Source organism: Amborella trichopoda, chromosome 6, assembly GCF_054954075.1.
Source record: "Amborella trichopoda isolate Santa Cruz 75 chromosome 6, AtrichopodaSantaCruz75HAP2 v2.0, whole genome shotgun sequence".
NCBI lineage: Eukaryota > Viridiplantae > Streptophyta > Magnoliopsida > Amborellales > Amborellaceae > Amborella > Amborella trichopoda.
Window position 1 is genome coordinate 34,207,300 of NC_142341.1, and position 26,143 is coordinate 34,233,442.

Sequence of the window (26,143 nt, forward strand, 5' to 3'; positions counted from 1 at the left end):
GGCATAACTTTTCGCTAAAGAATCAGCCAAAACATTGGCCTCTCTAAAAACATGTTAAAAAGAAACAGATAAGAACTGCCAAATTTAAGATTTGTAGCGAGATAGATCTCATGTCTCATGACACACGTTGTTCCTTATTACACTAATTAATCACATTCACTGGATCACCCTCCACAATGCAACAATTACCAAAATTTCTTATTTTAAGGATCCGTAAACCATGAAAGAGGGCTTGAATCTCAGTGTAATTAGCAATAGCCACCCCAATAGGACCAACATAGGTAACAATGGTGGCCCCATGCCAATCTCTAACAATTCCACCTATACTAGCCACCCAAGGGTTTCCAAGGGAGCTCCCATCAAAATTGAGCTTGTAGCTCCTTGTAACGGAGGAGTCCATCTACATCTCAATCGATAATTCACAATACCCATGCGAAACAAATTAGGTAGGTTAATCATAACATCCGCCTCCGATATACCCTTACTTTCTTTGGAGACTGCCAGCCAGCACCATAGGGTGTGTCGATATTATTTAAAACTCTATTAAAAGATAGAATATTCCCTTCAAAAGTCCTCCTATTACGTTCTTTCTAAACTTCCCACATAATAGTCCCCCTCACAACTTTTCTAACTCATAGGGCCCATTTTTGGTAAGCTCGGAAAACTCAAGTTTGTTATAGTACCCAAAATCAATTGGGGTAAAGCAACTCTGACCCCAAGTTGTGAAAAGAACTAACTTCAAATTCGAAAGAGAAAGTCACATTGAAAAAATAAGTGATCCCATACTCGCCATCATTCTTACACATGAGACATATTTGGAAGAATTTTACTTCTTTTGATCAAATTGTCAACCGTAAGGATCTTATTTTGAGCTGCCAGGCACAAAAAGACCTGCACTTTATGAGGAATTGGCCATTTCTAGATCTGGGCAATTTGCAGTAGCGAGTACGAAGGCAATCAGGAAAGAGGATTTTATAAATGGACTCACCGTGAACTGACCATCACTTTCTACCTCCCACACAATCGCATCGTCCAGCCTCCCCAGGATATAGAATTGATCCAATTCCTCCAATAATGAACTAAAACGAGCTAGCAACCCTCATGTAATCTGTTATATGGGAAATCTGTTATCTGAGAAAATTACATTAGAAAGGATGACTGTATGACTGTAATTTAGTAGACCATAAAGAGATCCTCTCGTGATTGCATTGTTTGCCAGTAGGTTGTCCAGTTGTTCGTGATATGATTTCCTAGAACTTAGATATATTTCAATGCAACTTGACATATTGATTTAGAATTTGAGCACACCATGATATATATTGAGATCAAACTATATGTCACGCATTGTGAATTAATGTGACTCTCATTGGAGGGAGCACATAAATTTTAATCCCTGTAGATTTGACAATCGCTTGTCAGCAGAACTGAATATTTTGTTTTGCTCTGCATACTCAATCTATTCTTTGTTGTTCTTGACCACCATTTAAGATATGATGCTGAGGATCATCTATTCCACACTTTTCATCAAACACTTTTTTAGGATGAGCAACTTTATTCTTATTTGTAATTATCACAATATGCAAGTTTGACACCGCTTTAGAGGGACCCAAATTCATTACACTTATTTCAAGGCCTTTATAATCTTAACTTATTATGGATAGTGTACATTTTAACACATTGTTACAAGCAGAACTCTCCATAATTTGGTTTTCGTCATTGATTGCCTTCGGCGGGAGTGTTTGCAGTTGTGTTTATATCAGGTGTAGCTACACATATTTCCAGAAGAAAATTCTTTGATCCTGATAACAGCTTCACAACAATGATCATGCATGTTACAGTTGCCTTGATGTGCTTCGCCATATCAATTATTGCCATGTATGCTCTTCCACATATTCTCAGCACACGCTCTTATGTGTGTGTGTGCTCGGATGTGTGCGCTTACTAGCTAAGTATTCTTGTACTTCCATGTTAATGCTTTTATTACTCAGTAAAAGGTTTACCTTTTAGGTTTGGATGGGAAACCATGCCCTTCACCTCCGTATGTTACAAAATAAAAAGGTCAAGTAAGCTATTTTGTTGTTGTCGATGCTTATCTTTTAACGCAACAAGAGACAACAGGCAGAAAGGGAAAGGGAAAAGCCGTCTTCATTCTATATCCAGTGTTTAAGCATCCTCTATTCACTCAAAACTAAGGAATAAACTTAAGAAAGTTAAATAAAAAGCCTTCTTATAGTTGCATTGCTGAACAGGATACATCCCTCGTGCATACTCACCTTGTTTCATCCAGACTGGTTCTGATGTAGCTGGGGCAAACTTACAATTTTTCATTCTCAAATTACTGAGATTAATAGAAATTGAGCATTTGGGAGTTATAATTCTTTAAGACTTTTATATGTTCGCCTTTACTCCTTAATTTCTCCATTAACAGATATCACTATGAGAGATCTTTCATTCAGGCAATCATAGAGTTGCATAAAATTAAAACTGACCACACTGATTGAGGAAATGGAGCTTCCACCTTAGATTTAATCATTTTGGTACTAGCTCCCAGATAGTTACTAGATGTGTTTTGCGGACTTTATGGAATGAATGGAAATTATTCACTGATCAAAGCCAGCTGCCAATTCCTCATCAAATGTTTAGAAGACTGATGAAATTTTGAAGGAAAAAGCCTGGGATCACTAGTACTTTCAAAAAAATTTAAAATGGGACAGGTGGCCAAGACAAGTGGCCTTTGTACAGTGAAAAGTTTATCTACAGTAACAGGTGTCCGTGCCACAGTGTTGTCTACAGTGACAGGTGTCGGTGCCACAGTGCTGCTACAGTGCAGCTATAGTGCTACCGAAAAAACAGTGTTGCTACAGTGTTGCCGACAAAACAGTGTTGCTACGGCTTCAATCATCATGCGGCGTCAATCATCATGCGGCTGCAGCATCAATCAGTGTCAAGATAAAGATCATAAGGGTATCCATCCGAATCATAACTAGATGATGAGGGAGGGCTATGTGATGGTCCAGTATATGTGTTATCACTCGAGCTGCCTTCAGGTTCTTCTGGAGGAGGGTGATCGACAAGCCATAAATGAAGCTGATGCAGTAAAGCTGCTCCTCTAGGTGTTTCATCGTTCCATATTGTATTCCATATATAAACATCCATAGAAATCCATTATGGCTGGATTCTGTTAATATAACACATGATGATCTTTAATTCTTTCCATAAGTCAGTCTGAAATAGCCAAAAACTTAGAAGATTAGAATCATATCATCGAATGGTTTCTATGAGAGGATGTTAGGTAATGTAGGTATGTTCAGAATATATCTGAGGGGTAAGGTCTTGATGGAAGCTTATAATAATGTAAGGCTTATGGGGATAACCAAAAGATTCAAACCATTGGCTATAATGGTAATGTTTGATTAAAAATTTATAAAAATTTAAGGCTCTGGGACTAGGATGTTGGTAGTTATTCCATTGTAGAAAATGGCAATGTCAGAGGTAAGATAGAAGTTTTCTTACATGGAAATTGAAACATATATGGTGGTTTTGGGTAAGATACCAGAAAACGCAAATAACTTCTTTTGGTATGTTGTAGTAGTGTCTGGTCTGGAAAAGGGATAGAAATGGGTAAGTTGGATGGCATCGAATTCCTTGAAAACAATCTCCATGTTTTCTGAGTACTATTTCATGCATCTTTTGCTGCATGTCATCATTTCTAGAATCCATAGTTTTCCTGTGGATAACTTCATAAATTTCATCAGGGAGGTCTTGTTCATTATCATTAATGCTGATGATTGCACCCAAAAAGGGAATAACTGGAAGAATAGTTTCTTCAAAAAATCTTTTTCTTGAGAACATGTCTGCTAAAACATTATTTTTCCCAAAATGTGCTTGTATTCGAAATTCCATTGGGAAAACCAGTTTGACCATCTTAAGAGCTATGGGTTTGGAAGTATTTTGTTTTTGAATTTCAGCATATTAGGGAAGGCAGACAAATCCATTTCTACAAAAAAATTTATGTCCAATGAGATGAAATTGAAACTTCTCTATTCCTTTTTTGACAACAAGAATTTCTTTGAAAGTAGAATGGTAATGGAGTTCTGAATCTTTAAACCTACCACTCCTATATCCACAAATTTTTCTTTCTTTCTCAATTTCTTCAAGCAAAATACAAGCCCAAAATTCATCAGATGCATCAGTTTGCAAAACTCTTTTTCCTGTAGAAGGAATTTTTAAAGAATGAAGATTCCTGGATAATCGTTGAGCTCCGAAACACACTCAGTCTGTTTCTTAGTCCAAGGTGGTACTTTTTTCTTGAACAAAAGATAGCGTGGACTGGTAAACAAAGAAAGTTTAGGAATAAAAGGGGACATGTAATTTACAATACCTAAGAACTGATGTATTTATTTTACAGAAGAAAGAGTGTCAGGGAAATCTAGTAAATGTTTGGCTATATGGGGTTGGAGTTTGTACATACTATCATGAAAATGTATACCAAGAAAATCTATTTCAGATGTGGCAAATACACATTTTTTCTCAGAAAGCATGATACCGTATTTACAACAAAGGGAGTGGAATGTATCTAGGAGGAGAACATGACTTTCTAGAGCAAGGGAAAACAGAAGGATCTCATCTATATATATCAAAGCTTGTGTTGAGATTGGTTCGAAAATGGTGATCAAGACCTTTTAAAATAAGTGGGTGCATTTTTCAAACCAAAGGGCATAACTGTCCATTGAAAATGCTAATTTGGGAGGCAAAAAGCTGTTTTTGGTCCATCATCAGGGTGTATGCCAATTTTCCAAAATCCAAACTTTAAATCAAAATTTGAAAATATGTAAGCATGAGAAATCTGTGAGAACAGTGCACAATCTGGTTGGGTAGAGGAAATTTATCGTCTGCAAGAGAAGTATTTAAAGGTTGGTAATTGATAACCAATCTGAGTTTTCCACGAACTTGCTCAGCTCTTTTATTTACATAAAAGGCTTCACATGCCCAAGGAGAATTGGTTGGTTCAATTAATTCTTCCTTTAGCAGGTCATGAATTTCTTGCTTAGCTTGGTCTAACAAATCAGGATTTAACCCTCTGTGGGAGGCTTTTGTGGGGTTGATGTCCTCATTTTTCTTGAATGGAAGTTTGACATAGAAGTTCTGGTTTTTCCATAGGGCATTGGTGCATTTTTCAAGAATCCAAAATGAGAATTGGCACAACAATCAGAAATGATTTTTTGTCTAACAGTTTCTAAGGTTTGTGGTTGGTCTATACTAGCAATCCAGGGTAAGGTTAAGTTTCTAAAATGAAGTCCTTTAGAGGTCCATTGAAGTTTCACTTGATGTAAAACATCAAAACCTAAGAGAAGGTCTTTGTTTGGTAAGTAGGAACCTAAAAGCTTGTGCTGAATAATAACTTTGGGAAACAACTTAATGAGAATGGGTTTGCTAATTTGGTTTATAGAGAATTTTTCACCATTAGCGGCTAGAAAAGTTTGGTACAGTTTTCCCAAAATTGTTTTGGTAGCAAATCAGGTTTTAGAATACTAGCAGATGCACCAGTATAAAAAAAGGCAGGAACTGTTAGAGGTTTAGAATAGTGCTCATGGAGGAGTTGAACAAGGGCAATTGGGGTAGGCTGAGTAGGAAGACTAGATATATCAAGGATTTCATCTTGTGGACACAGTATCTCGGGGATCACAGTGTTGCTTATCTCATTGAGCTCAAAATTATCAGAATAGGAAATAGATATCAGTGTATCTTCATTTTGCTCATCATCCAGAGAGAATACTGATTCCAAATCATCTTCAATGTCCTCTTCTAAGACTTGGGACAGAATCTTCTTTTTTTTCTTCTGATTAGGGCAATCCTTGGCAAAATGCCCTTTTTTTCCATAGACATAATAACGATCTCCTTTTTTCCTGTTCCTTTGAAATCTAGATCTGCGAAGATATTTAAATATCTTGAATTTCTTCTTTTTCCTTTTTTGGTCAATCTTCTTCTTTTTTCCAAAAGGGGGACAGGCACATTGTTTTTCTGTTTCACACTTAATCTTGAGATATGGTTTATCACAAGATTTTCCAAGAATATGCTTATTCTTTTTCATCTGTTTTACAAATTCAACTTGGTTACATAACCTTTCTAAAGCATGGAGAACAAATTGATATATCTCACCAAAACTGATATTATGTGTCGTTAATCCTTGATTTTCCATTGTCTTTGCTGCTTTTTTTCCAAGAGTAGGAGGAATAGACTCAAGATAAAATTGTTTTAAATTGACATCATCAATACCTCCTATTTTGTGATATCTTTTGTTCATTTCTGAAAAATGTCTTTCCAAGTCTTGTCTCTTAAACGAACAACATTTAAGCTGAAAGAATTCTTCTCGAGCAGTGATTTGTTCATGCTTAACAGGACTTGTGAATTCAAATACCAAATAGTTAAGAAATTCAACAACAGATTGACAATTACTTAATTGTGTTTGGCAATAATCTCCAAGGCTTATATACCAATCAAACAAGCGTCCTCTCAGTCGTACAATGACTTTTGCAATTGTATTGGCCAAAGTGTTTGCAGGGTTAATCACCTCTGCATGCATCCAACCTTGAATTTTTTGGAATCTATCATTCCATTTTGAAGGTGGGATGTCATCAATAGTAAATCCTTTAGATGAATCTCCATGAGTGGGGTGAGGTAAGGGGTCAAGAGGGTCGAGTGGTCTAATTTCTTTATCAATTTTTAGGATCTGGGTCTAGAGGTTGGTCTGGGGGGTTCATCATTAACAATGGGTCTGGGTTCAGAGAAGAAGAAGAGGTTTGGCTACTAAAAGTTTCAAAGGAGTCTGACTGAGACTCAGAGGATTTGGTTTCTGTTTGAAGGTTTAACTCGGGTTGTTTGGTTAGGTTCTTTAAGAATGTACTCATGTCTTGTAGAGGTTATGGAGAAGTTAGGCTTTGTGTAGGCATCGAAGATGCTATGATATCTGAATCACCATCTGATGACTGAAACATTTGGGTTTCATTTTTGGGAGGAATATGAGGTGGAGGTTGAGCAGGAATTGGTTGTGTAACAACAGGTGGTTTAGGCATTGGAGTTTGAGAAGAACTTGGTACTGAAATTATTGGTTTTTTCTTTAACTGAGGGAAAAACATTTCTTCAAGGAAACGTCTTTCATCTTCAAAGGAACTGAAAGATCTGAAACCAAAATTTCTCGGAGGAATGAGACCAGTAGGAGGATAAAGGGTTCTTGTAGGAGGAAAGGGGTCAGGGTTCCTTAGGGTTGGATAATTTGGGAGATAAAGGTTTCCAAGTAATGGTTGGAATTGGGATTGGTATGGTGGCTGGGAATATTGAGCTTTCATCCAAAGGTCTTTCTCCAGATTTTGCAGTTGTTTTTCTAGAAATGCTTTTTCTTTCCCTTTCTGTGTCAGCAAATAAGATTGTTCATGAATGTCTTTGACTGAATACAGAATTTGTATCAATTCTTCTTTCAACAATTGTATTTTTTCTTTCAACTGTATAATTATGCCAGATAAACCATGTAACTGTGAAGACATATTTTTTTTTTTTTCTTCAATCCGAAGCAATGCTAAGTTGTGAGACTATGCCATTTCAGCTTGCCAATTAAGGCTTGCTTCAACAGGAGAAATTGTCTTTAAAGTGCCAGAAGAATCTCTGGTGCTAGGGTTTTTAATTTTCCACACATCTTTCATTTTCTTGGATCTTTTCATAATCATGCAATGGAGGAAAATTAGTAGCATAAATTAGAACTGTGAGGGTCAAAGGCCATACATTCAGTAATTGGAACTTTTTTATTAGAAGCATCATTCTTGTCATCCCACCGAATAGGGATGATATCTGTGGATTCAAGTTGTTTAGGTTTGGGACTGCCATATGTAACATAATAATCCCACTTTCCTGAGCTTTCACCAAGTAATCCGACTGTTGGATCTCCATCAATAAATCTTTGATGAAGGTTTTGTTGAGAAGTCCTCTTTTTGTTTTTCTTTTTTGGCTTCTTATCAAAATCATCATCTCTTTGAACGCAAGTGGAACAATTACAACAATCAAACCAATTATGTCCATCTGCAGTTTTCTGTTCATAAATATGATTCCCATTTTTATCAAATGCAACCACTGGGACTTTTTCAAGAAGTCCTTGAAATTGGGTAGGAAATATTTCTCTAGTTTGATTTTCATTGTTACTTGAAGAAGACTAAAAACTTATTTGGACCATTCCATCCTGCATCCTTGTCATTTTTTACTCAGACTGTACCACAGCCTGACTTTGGGTTTGTAAATTCTCATAGTTTGTAACCCAAGTGGTTGGAATTAATTCAAGCAACTGTTCCCTTGATATTTGTCTTGGGATATAGTGACAAACAGGCTGGGAGTTATTATCAACTTTAATGAATAAGGCAGTGTTTTTACATTCAGAGGGTAAAGGTGTGATAATATCAAAAGCATGATTCTAGAGCCGGTACACCATTTGATAATGGAGTGTGGCTACAAATGCAGTTTCAATTTGTCTAGTTCCAGTAATTTGTAATTGAACTTTAAAAGCAGAACTCAAATGAGAGTCTTTGATAGGAATATTGAAGTTAGAAAAGAAGATAACAAAAATAGTACCAGCATTTAAAGTTGTTTGGACTGTACCGATGTAAGCATGCTGATATTCTAGAAATCTGGTATCAAGCAAAGCAATTCTGGTTACTGCTTCCACTCCTTTCCTACCATGGAAGGTTAAGGCTAGTTTAATGGCTCCAAAATGGATATGGGTATATCCTTCTTTAAGCCATTGAGGGAAAAGGTTTCTGGGTAAGGTAATGATAACATATTGTTCATCTTGGGTGGCTGGAATGTGGTGTTGGTCAAAAGAAGAGGCTTGAACATATTCTTTAATGGCTGCTGGATTGTTTTTCCCACAAAGTTTCTTGATTCGCTTAGTCCAGTTTAAGTTGGATTTATCATAAACATGATAAGGATTAATTAATTGAGACCGAGTTTCTGAAAACTTTTCAAGAGTATAGGTTATTTCAAAAAGGTGTTCCTGTTTTGAAAACATGGGTCCTAAGTCTTGGCTAGAAGAAGAAGATACATTTATAGAAGTATCTGAGATACTATCATCTGCCATTTTTGCAAAAGATTTACAGAGTTGACTGTAATTGTAAAAATATAGGTTAAAAATAACTTTCCTTACAGTTTACAAAGTATGAACTCCTTTTCAGGCCTTCTTGCCAACTTCAGAGTTCCTGTCATGTAAACCTCAGAAAGTATCAACAGTGAAATAGCATCACTTAAATTAACCTGTAACTCGTACTCTATTTTCTGATGTAAGAGATTGTAGTCCATCTACGCAGACGCAGAGCATAATAATCCAAGTACGGATTAAAGATTAACCCAGTCAACAGTGTAAATAAGAAATTTATCTCAACAGCATAATCCTGGCTCTGATACCAATAATAGTTGTGCATCAACAATTTAACAATATTTAACAGCACATGAGAAATGAGAAGGATAACAGAAAAATCGAAACAGAGATAACATGCACACCAAAGTCTAATAACTTTATAAACAGGAATATAAATAGGATACACAATATATAAGATAAGAAGGAGAGATCTTACAGAGAAGAGAAGAAAAGATCTTCCAGGCATAAAAAACTAGCAGAAGAAAGCAGGAAAGCATAATAAGAAAGCATACTAAAGACTCAAGCACACTGGACTAAAGCACAACCAAGACTAAGCAGGCTGAGAGGCTCTAGAAGCACCATGTCGATTACAATGCCTCGAAGGACTATTTATAGACTGCGGATTTGAAATCTGAAATTCAAAAAAATTTAAATCGAGACAGGTGGCCAGGACAGGTGGCCTTTGTATAGTGAAAAGTTTATCTACAGTAACAGGTGTCGGTGCCACAGTGCTGTCTACAGTGATAGGAGTCGGTGCCACAGTGCTGCCGACAAAACAATGTTGCTACGACTTCAATCATCATGCGGCGCCAATCATCATGCAGCTGCAACATCAATCAGTGTCAGGATAAAGATCATAAGGGTATCCATCTGAATCATAACTAGATGATGAGGGAGGGCTATGTGATAGTCCAGTATATGTGTCATCACTCGAGTTGTCTTCAAGTTCTTCTGGAAGAGGGTGATTGCCAAGCCATAAATGAAGCTGATGCAGTAAAACTGCATCAGATCTAATTCATAGGCTATTGGGTATAGGAAATTCTCTTATCAAGGATGGTGATGATTGAGCTCTGTAAGTAGGATTCATTTGATAAAAAGGTTAGGGGGAGTTGAAAGCAAGGAGACTTTGAGGCTTGTAATGAGGATTCCTCTTGAAGAAGTTCTTTTTTCTTCCTTTGTTTGAAAGAAAAGCAGTTATATAAATAATGATTGTGATACTTCATACATCATTGTTTAGTTCATTTACCTTTTGTTGTGATTCCATCTTCTTTCTTGAAGGCTAATGTTCTTAGTTGTTTCCTTTTATGATTATCATCATGGAAAGATTTTAGTATATGGTGCCTAAAAAATTTTAGAAGTTTTTTCAACTGGTTTTCTCTTGTGGACAGGCTGTTTGGAGTTGGAGGTCAGTCATGCTGTCGGCCCGTGTGCTTATGGGAAAATGGAATTCATGGTAGGGGGAAACACAACACATTCTGTAGCTGGAATTTGGAAATGGGGAGGTTTAATGGAATAGAGAAAATGAGCAAGATGATGGATGTGCAATAATTTAGTTTAGCACTAGCTTAAAAGATTAGTATATAATCCTTCACAAATGATACGGCGCAATTAATGGTTCATATGAATATGAAAAGATTTTGTACTGCCCTTAATTATTTCAATCTCTTAGGTTTATAAGCCTTTTGAATTCTGTTAAGCTTCCAATGGAATGAATCTATTATCCTAAATAGGGTAGTACTTTGACAAGGATACTACTTTTGGATAAATTCTGCAAAGAAGTCGAGTAACTTACGTTTTCTTGCAACAGGCAATGGCTAGCGCGTAGAAATTCTGCAAAGAAGTCAAGTACCTTAATCTTCTCCTTAAATTCTCTTCGTGTGCCTTTTCTCTTTTTTAGTGAAAAACTTTGGAGCCGTCATTGTTTTAAGCACATCAAGCCTTGAGATTAACAAGTTCCCCCAGCCTCTAGGGGCAAATCACTAAGCTGAATTTTCTTTACCCCACATGACCTTTTTTTTTGTTATATAAAGAAAGTTGTACAGATTGAAAAAACATGACAAGAGGAGAAAGATCTAGACGAATTTCTACGGAGGTTTCTTTAGTTCAATTTCTTTGCTATTTTTCACAAGAAATGGAGTCCAACTAAATGATAATGGCTGAGTTGCCACCTGCTTGTGGCTGGAATCATCAATCTTGCCATAATTTGCTCTCACCTATCCATGCACATCTATCTACAATACAATACCACCCTCTAAAAGTCCTAAGACTTGGAACCAGCCAACTCGACTCTGGACTAACAGGGTACCAATCTCAGTATCACCCAGACATGGGCGACTCCTGATACCCTCAAAAAAAATCAGGAATTTAGTGCTGGTGATGGCTTAGGTGGCTCAGCCCAATCGCCTTGGCCTCGAAAAACTAGAGCCCAGGCCACATAGTCGGCCTGAGGGCCAGGCCGAGCCAGGCAGGGAACATAAAATCATGTTGAAATTATTATTCTGTAAATCAACTACATTATTCTATAACTGACCTTGAACTTTATTTTGGTACTATTGCACAAATCTGTCTGAAACTCCTCGTACATTACCTGGGCACCACATGGTTCCCAAACCATGTGGTGCTTTATATGTTAAAGATACAAACACTCATCCAACCCAAGAACTGGGTCCCATCCAGATCTACGACTTTTTTAAACACTGGTTTGAACCAAAGAAAACACAAGTTTGAAAATGTGAATGTTCAATAAGGGAATCATGGGGGTCACTAAGATGGTACTGAATCCTATAAAGCACGGAATATTTTTTAGCCACAAACTGGTGGAAATTTTTGAAATGCATAACCACTCATGTTGGAAACATGCAAAACCACAAACAATCTATAACGCATTACAAAAAATAGTAGCAGATCATTGACCATGATATATATGTGGAGATTTCCAAAAAGGAGCATAATTCAGTAAACACTTTTCCACTTGCATACTCCACAATTGGGGAATGTTGAACTAAGGGAATTATTGCTTCTCAGCAACCTCAGAAGCCTCTTTCTTCTGAAAATACCTGTGAAGAAAAGAACAAAGAGAGAACCACATATTTGATCATAAATAGAAGCCTTAAGAAAGTAAGAACAAGATTCCAATACGTCTTTAAATGATTCAATTAAATTGCATATTTCACCAATCACAAAATCCACCGAAGCCTTTTGCTTACTCACAATTTTAAGGCTGGCTGATCTTTTTTTTAAGAAACTGTTAACTGTATTGATATGGGAGGTGTGCAAAAGAATGAACCACCTACAGACTGTATTGATATGGGAGGTGCCAAAAACCCCATATGGAGTCCAAAAAATGCTATACATGCTAAGCATAAAGTACACAAAATGTGTTGTCAAGAGCTAAAAACGATGCTCGCAAGTCTCCTGCGAGTTCTATTGGGAGGCGCCTTAGTGAGGGCATTTGCCACCGTGTAGGCCTCCCTCCAAGTATGTCACCAAACCATGCGTGCCCATCTCCATGGACACAGGGTCCTCCCTTTGGAGAACCTTGGAACAAGACCAAGTCAAATTTAACTTTGATGGTTGCTCTCTTGGCAACCCAGGCTTCATTGGTATCAGGGGCATCTTCAGAGATTCGAAGGTGGGCCATGCTCTTTGGGGGCATTTGGTAGTTGTGTAAAGCAGTGAAAGTGCATGACTTTCTCTATTATTACACGTTTCACCTGTTTGGGAACAGTAAAAATGGGGGAAACTCGGAACACAAGTTCTCCCCATTCACTGTTCCTTTAAGGAAAGTTGCTGCTTGGGGCACCCCAACATGGCTACTTTCAACGAAACTCATGCCATCAGTGAAAGCTGACCCTGGGACAGTAGCATTATAATAATATACATTATAGTATTATAACAGTAGTATAATATAATATACTCTAATATATATTATATACAATATTAATTAATATATTATATAATTAATATATAATAGATGGGTCAAAATGAGTGCCTCCAAACAATGAATCTCAACCATCCATTTGGTGAATTTCAAGATCTACGACTTCACAAATTCAAAATCAATTTTTTTCTTTTTTATCATGTTAATCTATGATATTAAAGCTATCTAAACATTTTGGAAGGGAAAAAAATCTTTCTAAGGCCTATATCTAAGTGTCTCATTAAAATGGACGGCTTATATTAGTTGGGTTAAAAAAATCATCTTTTGAGATGCGATTTCCAATTTTACTTTTTTTGTGATTGCTCATTAGATTGAAATGAGTTTATATTTAAAATTTGGCATTAAAAAAATGGGTCTAACATGGTTTTTGAAAGTTGTTTCATTATATTACCATACTCCCATTACATGATGTCATTTCCCATATATATATACCACATATATATAAATATTACATATTATGATATTATATTTAATATATATATTATAAGGAGAAAGTTTATATAGAGCCGAGGCTCTAAACAAACAAATTAGAGCCCACCTCCAAAATTTCACTAGAAGAGGTTGTTTTAATGCCCAAATATCCTCAAATTGATCATCTCGACATCAAGATGCGTGGACATGAAAAAATAATGGATTTCAAGTTTTGGAAATAGTGCATCTTATAATGCACTTTTGGACCGTCAATTTTCAAGATTTTCAAGTTTTCATAGATCTGCTCGATCTACACCATTTTTTTCAAGCTTTAAATTTTATAATTAAAGATGAAAATATATTTTAAGGCTATCACAGATTTCCAGTATTGAGACCACATTTCTCGACACTGCTTTACTTTGATTGTTTAGAGCCTTGACTCTATACAAACCACAACTATTATATAATATTATTTAATTTTATTATATTGCATTATATTATATTATTTTATAATTATATATAATAGTATTATATAGTAATAAGTAACCAAAAAATATTATATAATAATTTAATATATACTATGTAATTATTATAATAATATTATATAATATATTAATTAATATTGTATATAATATATATTAGAGTATATTATATTATACTACTGTTATAATACTATAATGTATATTATTATAATGCTACTGTCCCAGGGTCAGCTTTCACTGATGGCATGAGTTTCGTTGAAAGTAGCCATGTTGGGGTGCCCCAAAGCAGCAACTTTCCTTAAGGGAACAGTGAATGGGGAGAACTTGTGTTCCGAGTTTCCCCCATTTTTACTGTTCCCAAACAGGTGAAACGTGCAATAATAATGCACTTTCACTGCTTTACACGACTACCAAATGCCCCCAAAGAGCATGGCCCACCTTCGAATCTCTAAAGATGCCCTTGATACCAATGAAGCCTGGGTTGCCAAGAGAGCAACCATCAAAGTTAAATTTGACTTGGTCTTGTTCCAAGGTTCTCCAAAGGAAGGACCGTGAAATGCGAACTATTCTGAGGGAGAGTAAGTTCCTCCAATTGAGTTGGAAGTCCAAAAGTGGGCAATGCTTGAAGAGGTTATGGTTCTTAAGCCTAGAAGGTGACAAGCAATTTGTCTTTCTCGAATACTGTCGTTGGGTGTAACTTCTCCCCTCTAAATATGTGATTGTTGTGGTCCAGCCAGATCACCCAAAGGGCAGCCGCAACTGCTGCATGAAAAGGAGTCTCCCCTGTCTAGTCCATGAAGGAAAGAGGAAGGCCTCAAATAGTTGAGGGATGGATGAAGTGGTCACCCAGGACCAGCCAAAGAGCTGAAGAAGGTACCCTACATAGAGCTGGCTGTAGGAAAATGGATGAACAAATGGGTATTAGTCTCCTTCTCTACTAGGCACATAGTGCACCTATTACGTAATTGTAGACCTCTTCTTTGCAGCTGGTTAATGGTCTCACTCAGAGAAAGTGATCCAATCAAACATTTGGATCTTGGGGGGAACCAGGCCCTGCCCACAGCCGAATGAAGGGGGGGTGAATGAAGGGTTTTGTAGAAGGAAGAGACTGAGAAAAGACTGGAAGGGGTAGGGGTCCAAATAATTCTATCATTCCCCTAAAAAAGCAAAAATATGGAGTGGAGAAGGGAGGATAGGACCTGAAATTTTGGGATTTCGAGATCAGTCAACGGTCTCCTAAATCTCGGGTTCCACAGTCGGTGCTGACCCACTGTTTAGAAGCACCAGATACAGTGGCTTGTCGGTTTTACTTTATGATGTAGAGGGGCATCTATCCTTAAGTGGGGCTTGACCCAGCTACAGGTGCGACCAGAATAGGGCACGGTGACCTGCGCTGGGGTGGAAGCAGATGCAGCGATTGAATTGGGTTAGGCTGCAAAGAAGAGACTTCCACACACCCGAGCAGTTGGACCCACCCCTGCCAACAGGTAGCCAAGATTCAGACAGACAGTGGTATTTGTGTCAGACTACCTCCTTCCGGAGATGGTTCTCTTGTGTGGCAAACCGCCACCACCATTTGTCAAGGACGGCAAGGTTGTTGGCTCTAAAGTTTCGGATGGGCCTAAACCCCCTTGGGATCTAGGGGAGCACACTCTGGCCCAAGAGATTAAGTGGTATTCTCTTCCCCCTCACCTGCTCAAAGAAAGTTCCTCATGAGTTGTTCCAGCTGAGTCGACACCAGGGCAGGCATGAGAAACAAGGACATCTGAAAAATAAGGATCTTTGAAAGGGGTAGCCTCAAGGAGGGTGAGTCTCCCCATCGAAGAAAGATATCTCCCCTTCCAACCTGCGAATCTTCTCTCTACTCTATCAACAATATGGCTCCATTGGTAAGTTTTAGGTTTTCCTATGCAGTGAGGGAGACCTAGGTAGTTGGAGGGCAGCTCGTTTGTCAAGCAGCCCAATATATCTGCAAGGGAGGAACGAGTTTCCGATGGTAAGCAGACGTCCATCATCTTGGTTTTGGCCATATTGATTATGAACCCCATCCCCATCTCAAAGCATTTGAGGAAAAGCCTTAGGTTATCGATCTGGCGAGGGTTGGCGTCGCAGAAGATGAGGGTGTCGTCCACGTATTGGAGATGGGAAATCTCAGGTCCTTGTCTGCCAACCTTGAACCCAATGAGAAGACCACTATGGTACATTCTCGAGATCGATCAGCTGAATACCTCCGCAACTATCGCAAAGAGAAAGGGGGACAGTGGGTCGCCTCGCTTGGGACCCCAGTAGGAGGGAAAAAACCTTTAGGAGACCTGTTGATGAGCACAGAGAAGAACGGACTAAAGATGCAAGCTAAGACCCAAGATCTCTGGCGAGGACCAAACCTCATACGGGAAAGGCTAGAGTCTAAGATATTCCAGTCTACGTGGTCATATGCCTTTTCCAAGTTCAATTTTATTATCACCTGGGAATGTTTCCCAGAAGGCGGGAGTGGATGCACTCGTGTGCCACGAGAGCACTATCTAGGATTTGACGGTCCTTACCAAGAGCACCTTGTGAATGGGAAATGACCCAACCTAGAACACTTCTCAACATAGAGGTGAGGACCTTGGACAAGATCTTGTGGGAGCTGTTAATCAGATTAATAAGGCATGAAATCCTCGAGTTCCTCAGCCGCCTCTTTTTTATGGATAAGGGCATTGTGGCGTTCATAGCCCTATGAATAACCCCTCTCTCATGGAATTCATTGAACATGGCGATTATATCAAGGTGTATGGTCTCCCAGAATTGGCTGAATATGGAGACTGGGTAGGCATCAGGGCCTAGGGCCCGGTCTGGCCAAGGTCTTTAAAAGCGGAAAGGATCTCTTAAGAGAAGGCTCTTTTCAAGCCAGTTGGCTTGGTCTAGGTGACTAAAATTGAAGGAAAGGTTTGGCCATATAAGGTCTAAGGCACTGAGGGGCTGAGAGGAGGGCCTTGAAGTAGTTGATAATGGCCTCCTCAACTTGGGAGGGCTGATCGAGAATCTGATTTCCAACCTTGATTTGGGAGATGCAATTGCCGCTCATCCGGCAACTGGCTATCTTGTGAAAGAACGTCGTATTAGAAGCCCCAAATTTGAGCCATTTACCTCTAGACCGCTGGTACTAGAAGATCACCTCCTTGCGGAGTACACTGGTAGTCAAACTTGGCTTGTCCCCTAAGGGAGCTCTCAGTAGGGTCGAGTAGACAGGTTTCTTCCAATGAGTCCCAAGACTGTATGGACTCCAAAAGGACTTCTTTCTGCTCTTTGAAATTCCCGAGAAGGTGGCACACCCAATCTTTAAGGAGGGGCTTAAGTAGTTGAAGTTTCCTCTGGAGGCAAAAGCCAGCCCAGCCTCGGACCCAAGTGGAACTAGAGAGCACACCAAGTGTGGAAAAGGGATTTAAAAGAGGGTTCCTCGAACCGGGATAATTCAATTCTAAAAGGTCTATGGCCACTGAGAAGGGGTTGGTATCCAACAAAATGGGGTAATGGTCAAAGGTGGGCTTTGGTAGGGCCAACAAGTGGGATCCCATAAAGGTTGAGTCCCATTCGGGGGAAGGCAGTATCTGTCAAGTTTGGAGAGGGTTGGGGTGGCCAAGTGGTCTGACCAGGTGAATTGGGCTCCTTAGAGAGGAATATCAATGAGGTGGTGCCTAAAGACGAAGTCTAAAAGGGCAACATTGCTTAGGAGATTCTGAGGTTAGAGTTGAACTCGAAGGACCACTGTGTGACCTTAAAGTCACCACCTAAGCACCGAAGGGAGACTAAGGCCACTATGTCAAGTTCCTCTCAAAAGCAGTTGCGAAGGGAGATGGAGTTAGGGCCATACACAGCCGTGAATTTCCAGTGTAGTCCGTCGGAGATTGTAGAGAAGACCCCGGAAATGGAGAAGCTCCAATTTGGGAGAGAACATGAGAATGTGTAGAGGGGTCCCAGATGACCCAAATCCTTCCTGAGGCCCCTCTAGCCTCAACCGATGCCCATTGGTAGGGGCAGGAACCCCAAACTTGTCTAACCATCACCAGTGGGAGAAGAGAGCTTGGTTTCAATGAGAGCTAGGAGAGAAAGCGAATGTTTCATGCAAAAATTGTGCACAGTCCTACGTTTGACTGCGTCACCTAGAACCCGGATGTTCTATATCAGGATTTTCATGTGGACAAGGGTATGGAGGGGGTACACTTCTCAAAAAGTGCCGGTGGGGTTAGGTAGTGGAGGGGCAAGGAGAAGAGAGGGGGTTCGACCGATAGTAGTTAACACTAAAATGGAGATTTGAAAGATCCATGCAGCCCTTTTTACCCACTCAGAACGTAGTCTCTACGTCTGCAGTGACAAAGCTCAAATGGCCTCCTCCGATCTATCGTGGTCAAGCACCATGGCCTTCAACACCAGGTTTTGGTTGCCTTGTGCCCTCTCCAGATTGTCGACGAAAGCAGAGTCAACTGATGTAGCAAATGCCAAAAGAGAGCCAGCTGTCGTGGTGGACGAGTCATAGAAAAGTAGAGGGGGAGTGGGAGAGCTTCCTCTAGGAATTAGGGAATAGCTAAGGAGTACAGGGAGTAGCTTCCAGGGCAGCTGAGGGAGCAAGAGAAGAGGGGGAGGCGAGGGAGGATCGGTGGCAGTTCGGGGGACACGGGATGGAAGACAATGGCGGAGAGGGTTGAAGAAGTAAGGGGGTTGGTGTTTGGCCCAGGAGAGCTAGCCCCCCTCAGGGGGGTGGGGAGTAAACCAACAATTAAGGGGAAGGGGAGGGGGAAGGCAAGTTTGGCAAAGGCAGCGGTGGAGAAAGGGAGAAAGGTGAAGGGAAGTATGGACGAAAGGGGGGGGTGATGATAGTTGCTACTACTGAAGGCGAACGATGCGCGAAACAAAGGGATGGGTTAAGGCATGGGGTCAGGATATGTTTGGGGTTCCAGAGGTCCCGAGATGTAGAAGTGGGTGAAGGGATAGGGAGGAGGGAGGCATCCAAGATGATGGAATAAGGGGATGTGAGGAAGGAGGGTTGTCCATAGAGAGAGAAGAGGAGAAGGCCATGGATGAGATAGGCAAAGGGGGAGTCGAGGGATGGGCCAAGATGGTCGGGAGAGAGGATTCACGACTTACAGTAGAGGGGATTGGGTCAGCTTGGAGCAAACCTGGGTTTGGCAAGCGAGGCACTTCAAGAGGTGAATCATTGGCCGACACAAAAAGGTGAGGTTCTACGGGAAGTGGGTCACCTAAGAAGGGAGGGGCCGGAGGGATGGCAGGAGAGGAAGGGTTTAGGAAAGGGATGAGGGAGACCCAACTTCTCGAGAGGTGACATGATCGCTGGTGGCTCAAGTCAACTACACAGGAGGAAGGCCAGGTTGAAGGGCCATTGGGTTAGGCCGGGATAGGAATCAAAGGTGGGGAGGAGATAAGAGGTGAAAGAGAGGGTGGTGGAGAGGAAGAGAGACGACAAGGGAGAAGGGAGAGAACGGTCGAAGAGTCTCGAGATGAGAGGTAGATGGTAAAGAGACAGGATGAGGGGGAAAGAGTCTTTCTTGATGCACAGAGGGACCACACACAGACGGCGATTGGGGGGGGGGGGGGGGGGGCAGAATGTCCAGTCAGCAACTATCGTACAGTGGGGAGGACCCAAGGTCAGCCTCAGTAGACGAGGGGAGTGCGGGGGGATACGGGGCAGTCAGGGGCCTCATTATGGGATGTACCAGGGGGAGCCACGTGGTAGTCTAGGGGGGACGCAGGCATGTGACTACCAAGAGCATGGGAAATAGGTGATGGACAACTGGATGGAACGGGAGTGAAACGAGTGAAGGGGACATGTGTAGGGCAGAGGAGGGGTTGGTCTGGGTGACGATTACGGGAAGAGAGGGTTGGACCACTAAGGTCAGTGCGACAGGGTGTAACTGAGGCGAAGGTGGTCTTGAGGGCTGCAACCTATGATGGATCATCGGACAACCACGATGAAGTTTTCTGCAACAATATCCACAGGTGACTGTGGTTCATTCTTTCTGGGGGGCCTTGAGGGGGGCAGGTTGTGTCACAAGCTCCATCGGGAAGTGGTGAAACGAGGGAGGAGAAACCAAAACCCAAGCCAGACGTATGGTGTAGAACAGACTTTCAATTTCTAACCAGATATATGGAGGAATGAGACGGGGCTTGAAGGTTTCGATGAGAGCCTGGATAAAGCCAAGAGGCAGGTTGTAAGACGACCTCCAATGCACAGAGATGAAGCCTCCACAAGCATCCCCAATGGATTTGAAGGTGTCCGGGTGCCAAGCATGGAGAGGGATGTTGAAGACTTTGAGCCACACCTTCTGCTTGGTGTAGGCACCTAAGTCTTTGCTCCATTGGATAGAGAGAAGCTCCTTTAAAATTGGAGGAGGGCCATTGAAGAGCTCTCTAAGCTGTAGAGTTGGAGAGGAAAGAGAAGAGGATGAGGCCGTCAGAAAGTTTGCAGCAGCAAAGGTCAGGTTATCCCCATAAGCTCAGTCCCCATTGTTAGATGCATCTCACATAGCCTCTAGATGGATGGAAGATTCCAACCAAGGAATGTTGGAGCGACTGGGCGAGCGATGAACTAACTGTACCACAAACACAAAGGAGTTTGGGTACTTCTGCAAGGAGGTAAGAAGCACGGCAGACTGGTTGTGACGAGGGGTTTTTTGGGGTGGGTGGGTGGGTGGGGGGGCTGAGGATGTTGGAAGGAAGGAGAAGAGGGAATGGGTAGGGGTAGCGGAGGAGGGGGTGGAGGCAGAGGATGGACTAGATGGGCATAGGTTTGGTAGAGTTGGGGAAGAGACATACCTCTTTTTTTTCTCTCTTGTTCCTTCATTTTTGGATGGTAACTATTTGTGGCATTTTGATAGTATTGATTTCAAGGCCAAGGCCAACTATTTTTTTCTTTTTGAAGTAACGGAACCCACCATGCAATACGACCACAAAATGATAATGTACATTTCATCAGAGAAATTGCATTTCTTTCAATTTATAAAGGTCACATGTCAAAAAATCTAATCACATGCACAAAAATCATAGAGTAGATGGAAGGGATCAAACATTTCAAAAGGATACTAATGTACTTATATCGATGTTACATTGACACCAACACGAGGGGCTCCGTGTCTAAGTGTCACAAGTGTCTGGTACGTAAGACATTTCCGAATGCGTCGTTTCTTTATTTTTCCCCTTTATAACACCAACTATATAGATGGAGAGGGAGTAGAATGAACAAGACAACTCAAAATGAGCGGAGATCAAGCCCCCCAATGTACTCCTATCTAACTTGTTTATATACCCAGTGTCCCCATATGTTGAAATGTGTCTATATATGACACAAAGCCAAAAGCCATTGATGCAACAACACTGATTCACACCAACTCTAAGATAAAATGATTAATGTGTTAGTTTCTGTCAGCTTAACCAATAAAACTCAGACAGTCGATCGAAAGTCTGTGATCTGAAGGCACAAGAGGAGCTCGTTTTCTTTGAAGTGTTTAAGGCCCCAGACTCGGTTAGAATACCGATATGCAAGCGGTACCAGTGAGAATACTCCCAAAATACAGCCAGATCAAGAAGAAGTTCCTGAATCTCTAAGTTGCATGCTCAAAGACTCTCTCAAAACCACAGTAAATAAGTTGATATATTCTTCACTATAAAATTCAACCCACTGGTTTAGAAATACCCAAAAGTCTTTCTCTGCTTTAAAAAAGAAAAAAATTCCTTAAAACATACAGTACTATGTAATCAGAAAGAAATTCCCATAAGCATACAGTACAATAACAGAAAAAGACTTCTCTTAACAGAAAAGACACTTGTCTTTATGATGAAAAATATGGTGAACTTATCATGAAAATAAAGTATTTATACAGATTCTAACATCAAAATATCACCTGAAGAGTACAAGTTGTTGAAAAATTCAACACTTAAGATAGTGTTCGATCATCATATTACCATGGCATACCCATCACAATAAAATATTGGAAAAGATAAAACACTTAAAGAGAGAGAAAGAGAGAGAAAGAAAGAAAGATACGATCTCTAAATCTTCATATGTCTTTATTCTTTTTGAAACCAAATAGTGTATATTTATAAGTGAGATGGGAAAGATATGTAAAAAAGATAGAGAACCGCATCATCATACTATGGATGATGATTATGTGATGCAAACACCCCACATATAATGTGGAAAAAAGAGAAATGGAAAAAGGACGGAGAGAGAAAAAGGTTCACACCACATGTCGCCCTAATAGCAATGCTATGAAACTTATATCAGATGTCAACACATCACACTTAATGGCATTAAATAAGAATGAATGTTGACGCCACATGTAAGTTTCATAGCATTGCTACTAAGGCGACATGTGGTGCCAACCTTTTTCTTTCTCCTTTTTTTCATCTCTCATTTTGCCACATTAGACATGAGGTGCTTACAACCCTCAATCATCATCCATAATATGATGATGTGGTTCTCTATCTTTTTGACATATCTTTTCCATCTCACTTATAATCATACACTATTTGGTTTCAAGAAGAATAAAGACATGAAGATTCAAAGATCGTATCTTTCTTTCTCTCTCTCTCTCTCTATGTGTTTTACTTTTCTAAATATTTTATTGTGATGGGTATGCCATGGTAACATGATGATCAAATACCCATCATAAGAGTTGAATTTTACAGCAACTTGTACTCTTCAAGTGATATTTTGATGTTAGAATCTGTATATATACTTTATTTTCACGATGGGTTCACCATATTTTTCATCATAAAGACAAGTGTCTTTTCTGTAAAGAGAAGTCCTTTTCTGTTACAGTACTGTATGCTTATGGGAATTTCTTTCTGATGACACAATACTGTATGTTTTAAGGAATTTTTTTCTTGTTAAAACAAAGAAAGACTTTTGGGTGATTTCTAAACCAGTGGGTTGAATTTTATAGTAAAAAACATATCAGCTTATTTACTATAGCTTTGAGCAAGTCTTTGAGCGTCGAACTCAGAGATTCAAGAACTTCTTCCTGATCTGGTTGTATCTTGGGAGTGTTCTCGCTGGTACCGTTTGCATATGGGTTTTCTAACCGAGTTGGGGGCATTAAACACTTCGAAGAAAGCAAGCTCCTCTCGTGCCTCCAGAATACAGACTTTCGATCGATTGTCTGAGTTTTATTGGTTAATCCGGTTAAATACCGAGATTGAAACTAACAGTTTCGAAGTGTTTAAATCACGAGAAGCTCACTGAAAGCTATGACCTAGGTTTTTGTAAGGCTGGATTGTTTTGAAGGAATTAATTTCAGAAGATGACAGTCTAAGGTTTTATTTTTGCTAAAGACTTTAAAAGTAGAGTATGTACTCAGAAATCCCCGTCTTGTTGCTACAATTACATCGGCAGAATCTACCGGTGATCAGAGTTCTAAAGATCAAACTGTCGAAGAAATTGAAACATGGGACAAAAACGATTATATAGAGAGAGCATATCCTGAATGCCTTAAGTGATCCTCTGTTTAATCTTTACTCAGAAATGTCAATTGCAAAGGCACTATGCGAAGCTTTAGAAGCCAAATATAAAGAAGAAGATGCTGATAGAAAGAAGTGTATCATTAGTCGATACTTAAATTTCAAAATTACAGAAGAAAAATTGATATTGGCTCAAATTCATGCTTTTCAAATTATAGCCAATGAACTAGCATCTAATGGTATTAAATTTGATGAGTTATTCCATGTCGGGGCAATAATTGATAAATTGCCGCCCTCTTGGAAAGACTACCCAAACTCTCTGATGCACAAGTCAGAAGATTTTAGTCTTGAACAGTTGATGATCCATCTGAGGATCGAAGAAGAGACTAGACTCCAAGATAAGAAAGACTACAAGTCTCAGATGGTTGTCAGAGCCCATATAGTTGAAGGTCCGAGAAAGAAGAAGCCAAGGTCTGAAAGACGAAGAAAAATGGAAGAAAAGAAAGAAGAAAAGAAGGATCCGAAAGTTTCAAATACAAAGACAGCTTAGGATAAGGGTAAGAAACCCATGGTATGCCATTTTTGCGGCAAAGCCGACCATATGAAGAAATATTATAGAATTTGAATGAGACAACAGGCTCATGCCAATGTGGTCGAAGAAAGATTTGTCTCTATGATCTCTGAAGCTAATGCAGTAGGGGGCACTACAGAATGGTGGGACTCTGGAGCTACCAGACATGTTTATCATAACATAAATATGTCTAGGACCTATGAAATGGTAGGGGAGGATAGTATCCTCTATATGGGCAATTCTTCCTCATCTAAAGTACTTGGTAAAGGGACAATGGAAGTAAAATTTACGCCCAGTAAAGTCCTCACCCTTCTGGATGTTTCATGCCCCTGAAGTCCAGATAAACTTGGTGTCTGCATATCTTTTGAACAAGAGAGGTTTCAAACATGTCTTTGAGTCCGACAAGTTTATCTTGTCGAAGAACGATGTCTTTGTGGGAAGGGGATATGCTACTGAGGGAATGTTCAAACTTAATATGTTTGACTCCTTCTCTCTATGGCATAGTAGATTAGGTCATGTTAATTATAATGCATTGAGAAAAATGAGTTTTTTAGACCTAATTCCTAAGTGTGCGAATTTAAAAAATATTGTGTGATGTATGTGTAACATCAAAGATCACAAGGAAACCCTTTCCTAAAGGGGCAAGAAGATCCAGGTTACTGGAATTGATACACAATGATGTATGTGATCTGAGAAAAGTACAAACTCGTGGTGGGAAGAAATACTCACTTTCATAGATGATTTCTCAAGATACACCTATGTTTTATCTAATTAGAACAAAAGATGAAGTATTTGAGAAATTCAGGGTTTACAAAATAGAAGTTGAAAACCAAATGTGGTCCCTAGTACCATCCAAAACCAAATAGACCAGCAAAAAATTAAATATGTGTTTGTTTTGAAACAAAACATAAATAGATTTAACATAATCTGCAGAGAGAGCACACAAAAATACTTCAAGTATACATTCATGCATTCACAGTGGACAGTATAAAAAGGTATACTGCATGGGAAAAAACTACATAAAAGAGGAATATCCAACTTGGGGGGGGGGGAGGGGGGGGGGAGGGGGGGGGGGAGGGGGGGGGGGTGGTGTGGGGTGGGGTGTGCAATCCTTTCCAATCTCTCTTGAGGTTCAAAAATTAACTAAAAAAAATTTTATCAAGTTCTGTAGAAAAATGCTTCATGCCCACACTCATGAGAGAGAGAGAGAGAGAAAGAGTTAGTTTTCCAGATCTCAAATTTCTTTATTACCATCCAGAGAGTGTGATTGGGGGGAGGTAATTTTAAGCAGTAATAGGTACTTTATTAGGGCCCCTTTGAACATTCCTGTAAAGCTATAGTGATGATGGCTGGCGATATATACAAATGGGGGAATAAGAGGTCCTTTACAAGTAAATGTGGACAGAGATTTCCCCATTTTCCAAGTAAGGGCAGAGAAATAAGACCTACTCATGAAAACCTAGAGCAAACTGAACAATTCCTAAAATTAATACAAGCAGGGCAGATAAATGGAACTATTTCTATATAAGTGGTCCATCCAAACTAGCCCTTGCAATAGAAAAGCAACTTACATGATTTTTTATTTCTTTAGATCTTCTAAAACACCCAATGTTTCCCAAACCTCTAAAATCAAAATATATGACACAGGTCTCCCCAAATTAAACCATAAAGAGTAATATGGCTAATCCAATCTACCCCTCGTAGCGGCATCTAGTTGCAGAACAAATGCTAGAATCTTAAAAGTATATTGGAAGCACCTGTCTCTATGAACTTGGACCCAATGGTAAGGCATCCAGTTTGTGTTAAGGAGGTCAAGATTTTGAACCTGTTAAGTTTGTCCTGATAAGCCAAGCTGGCCTACCCATTTTACAAGATAGGTTGGGGTGTCGACAATTAAGCACCACGTCATGGGTTCATGTCCCACCTTTGATATCCCCTACATCCCCCACTCCCCTTGAGATGCTAGATTGACTCCCAATTGAGGACACCATATATTTTCGCAGATAACATCTCATATCACCCTACAGATAATAGAGAAGCTCATGCGACAATATACATTTAGGGAAAGTCCCAGAGTGGCACTCTTCTTTCTCTATAAATAATTTCTTATG

At 39.8% G+C, this 26,143-nt stretch overlaps 1 protein-coding gene and 1 long non-coding RNA gene across 5 annotated transcripts in view; both read right to left on the reverse strand.

Annotated features, from left to right (window-relative positions):
- Window positions 1-2,656: 2,656 nt before the first annotated feature.
- LOC148781711 (uncharacterized) lies at window positions 2,657-9,237 on the reverse strand. Its single transcript, XR_016058564.1, has 2 exons — window positions 9,185-9,237; window positions 2,657-3,178 (listed from the first exon to the last, which is right to left on the reverse strand). It is a non-coding gene; the product is annotated as an uncharacterized LOC148781711 (long non-coding RNA).
- A 293-nt stretch (window positions 9,238-9,530) lies between these two features.
- LOC18435025 (mitochondrial pyruvate carrier 1) overlaps window positions 9,531-26,143 on the reverse strand; it is a 28,762-nt gene continuing 12,149 nt past the window's right edge. For 2 of the 4 annotated variants that reach the window (XM_011625395.3, XM_088870869.1), the window contains exon 5: window positions 9,531-9,999. In XM_011625395.3, the coding sequence (XP_011623697.1) occupies window positions 9,975-9,999 (25 nt within the window). In that variant the 3' untranslated portion in view covers window positions 9,531-9,974. Of the gene's footprint in view, window positions 12,232-26,143 lie in introns of all 4 variants that reach the window. The other 2 variants (XM_011625394.3, XM_011625393.3) reach the window with 1 other exon arrangement.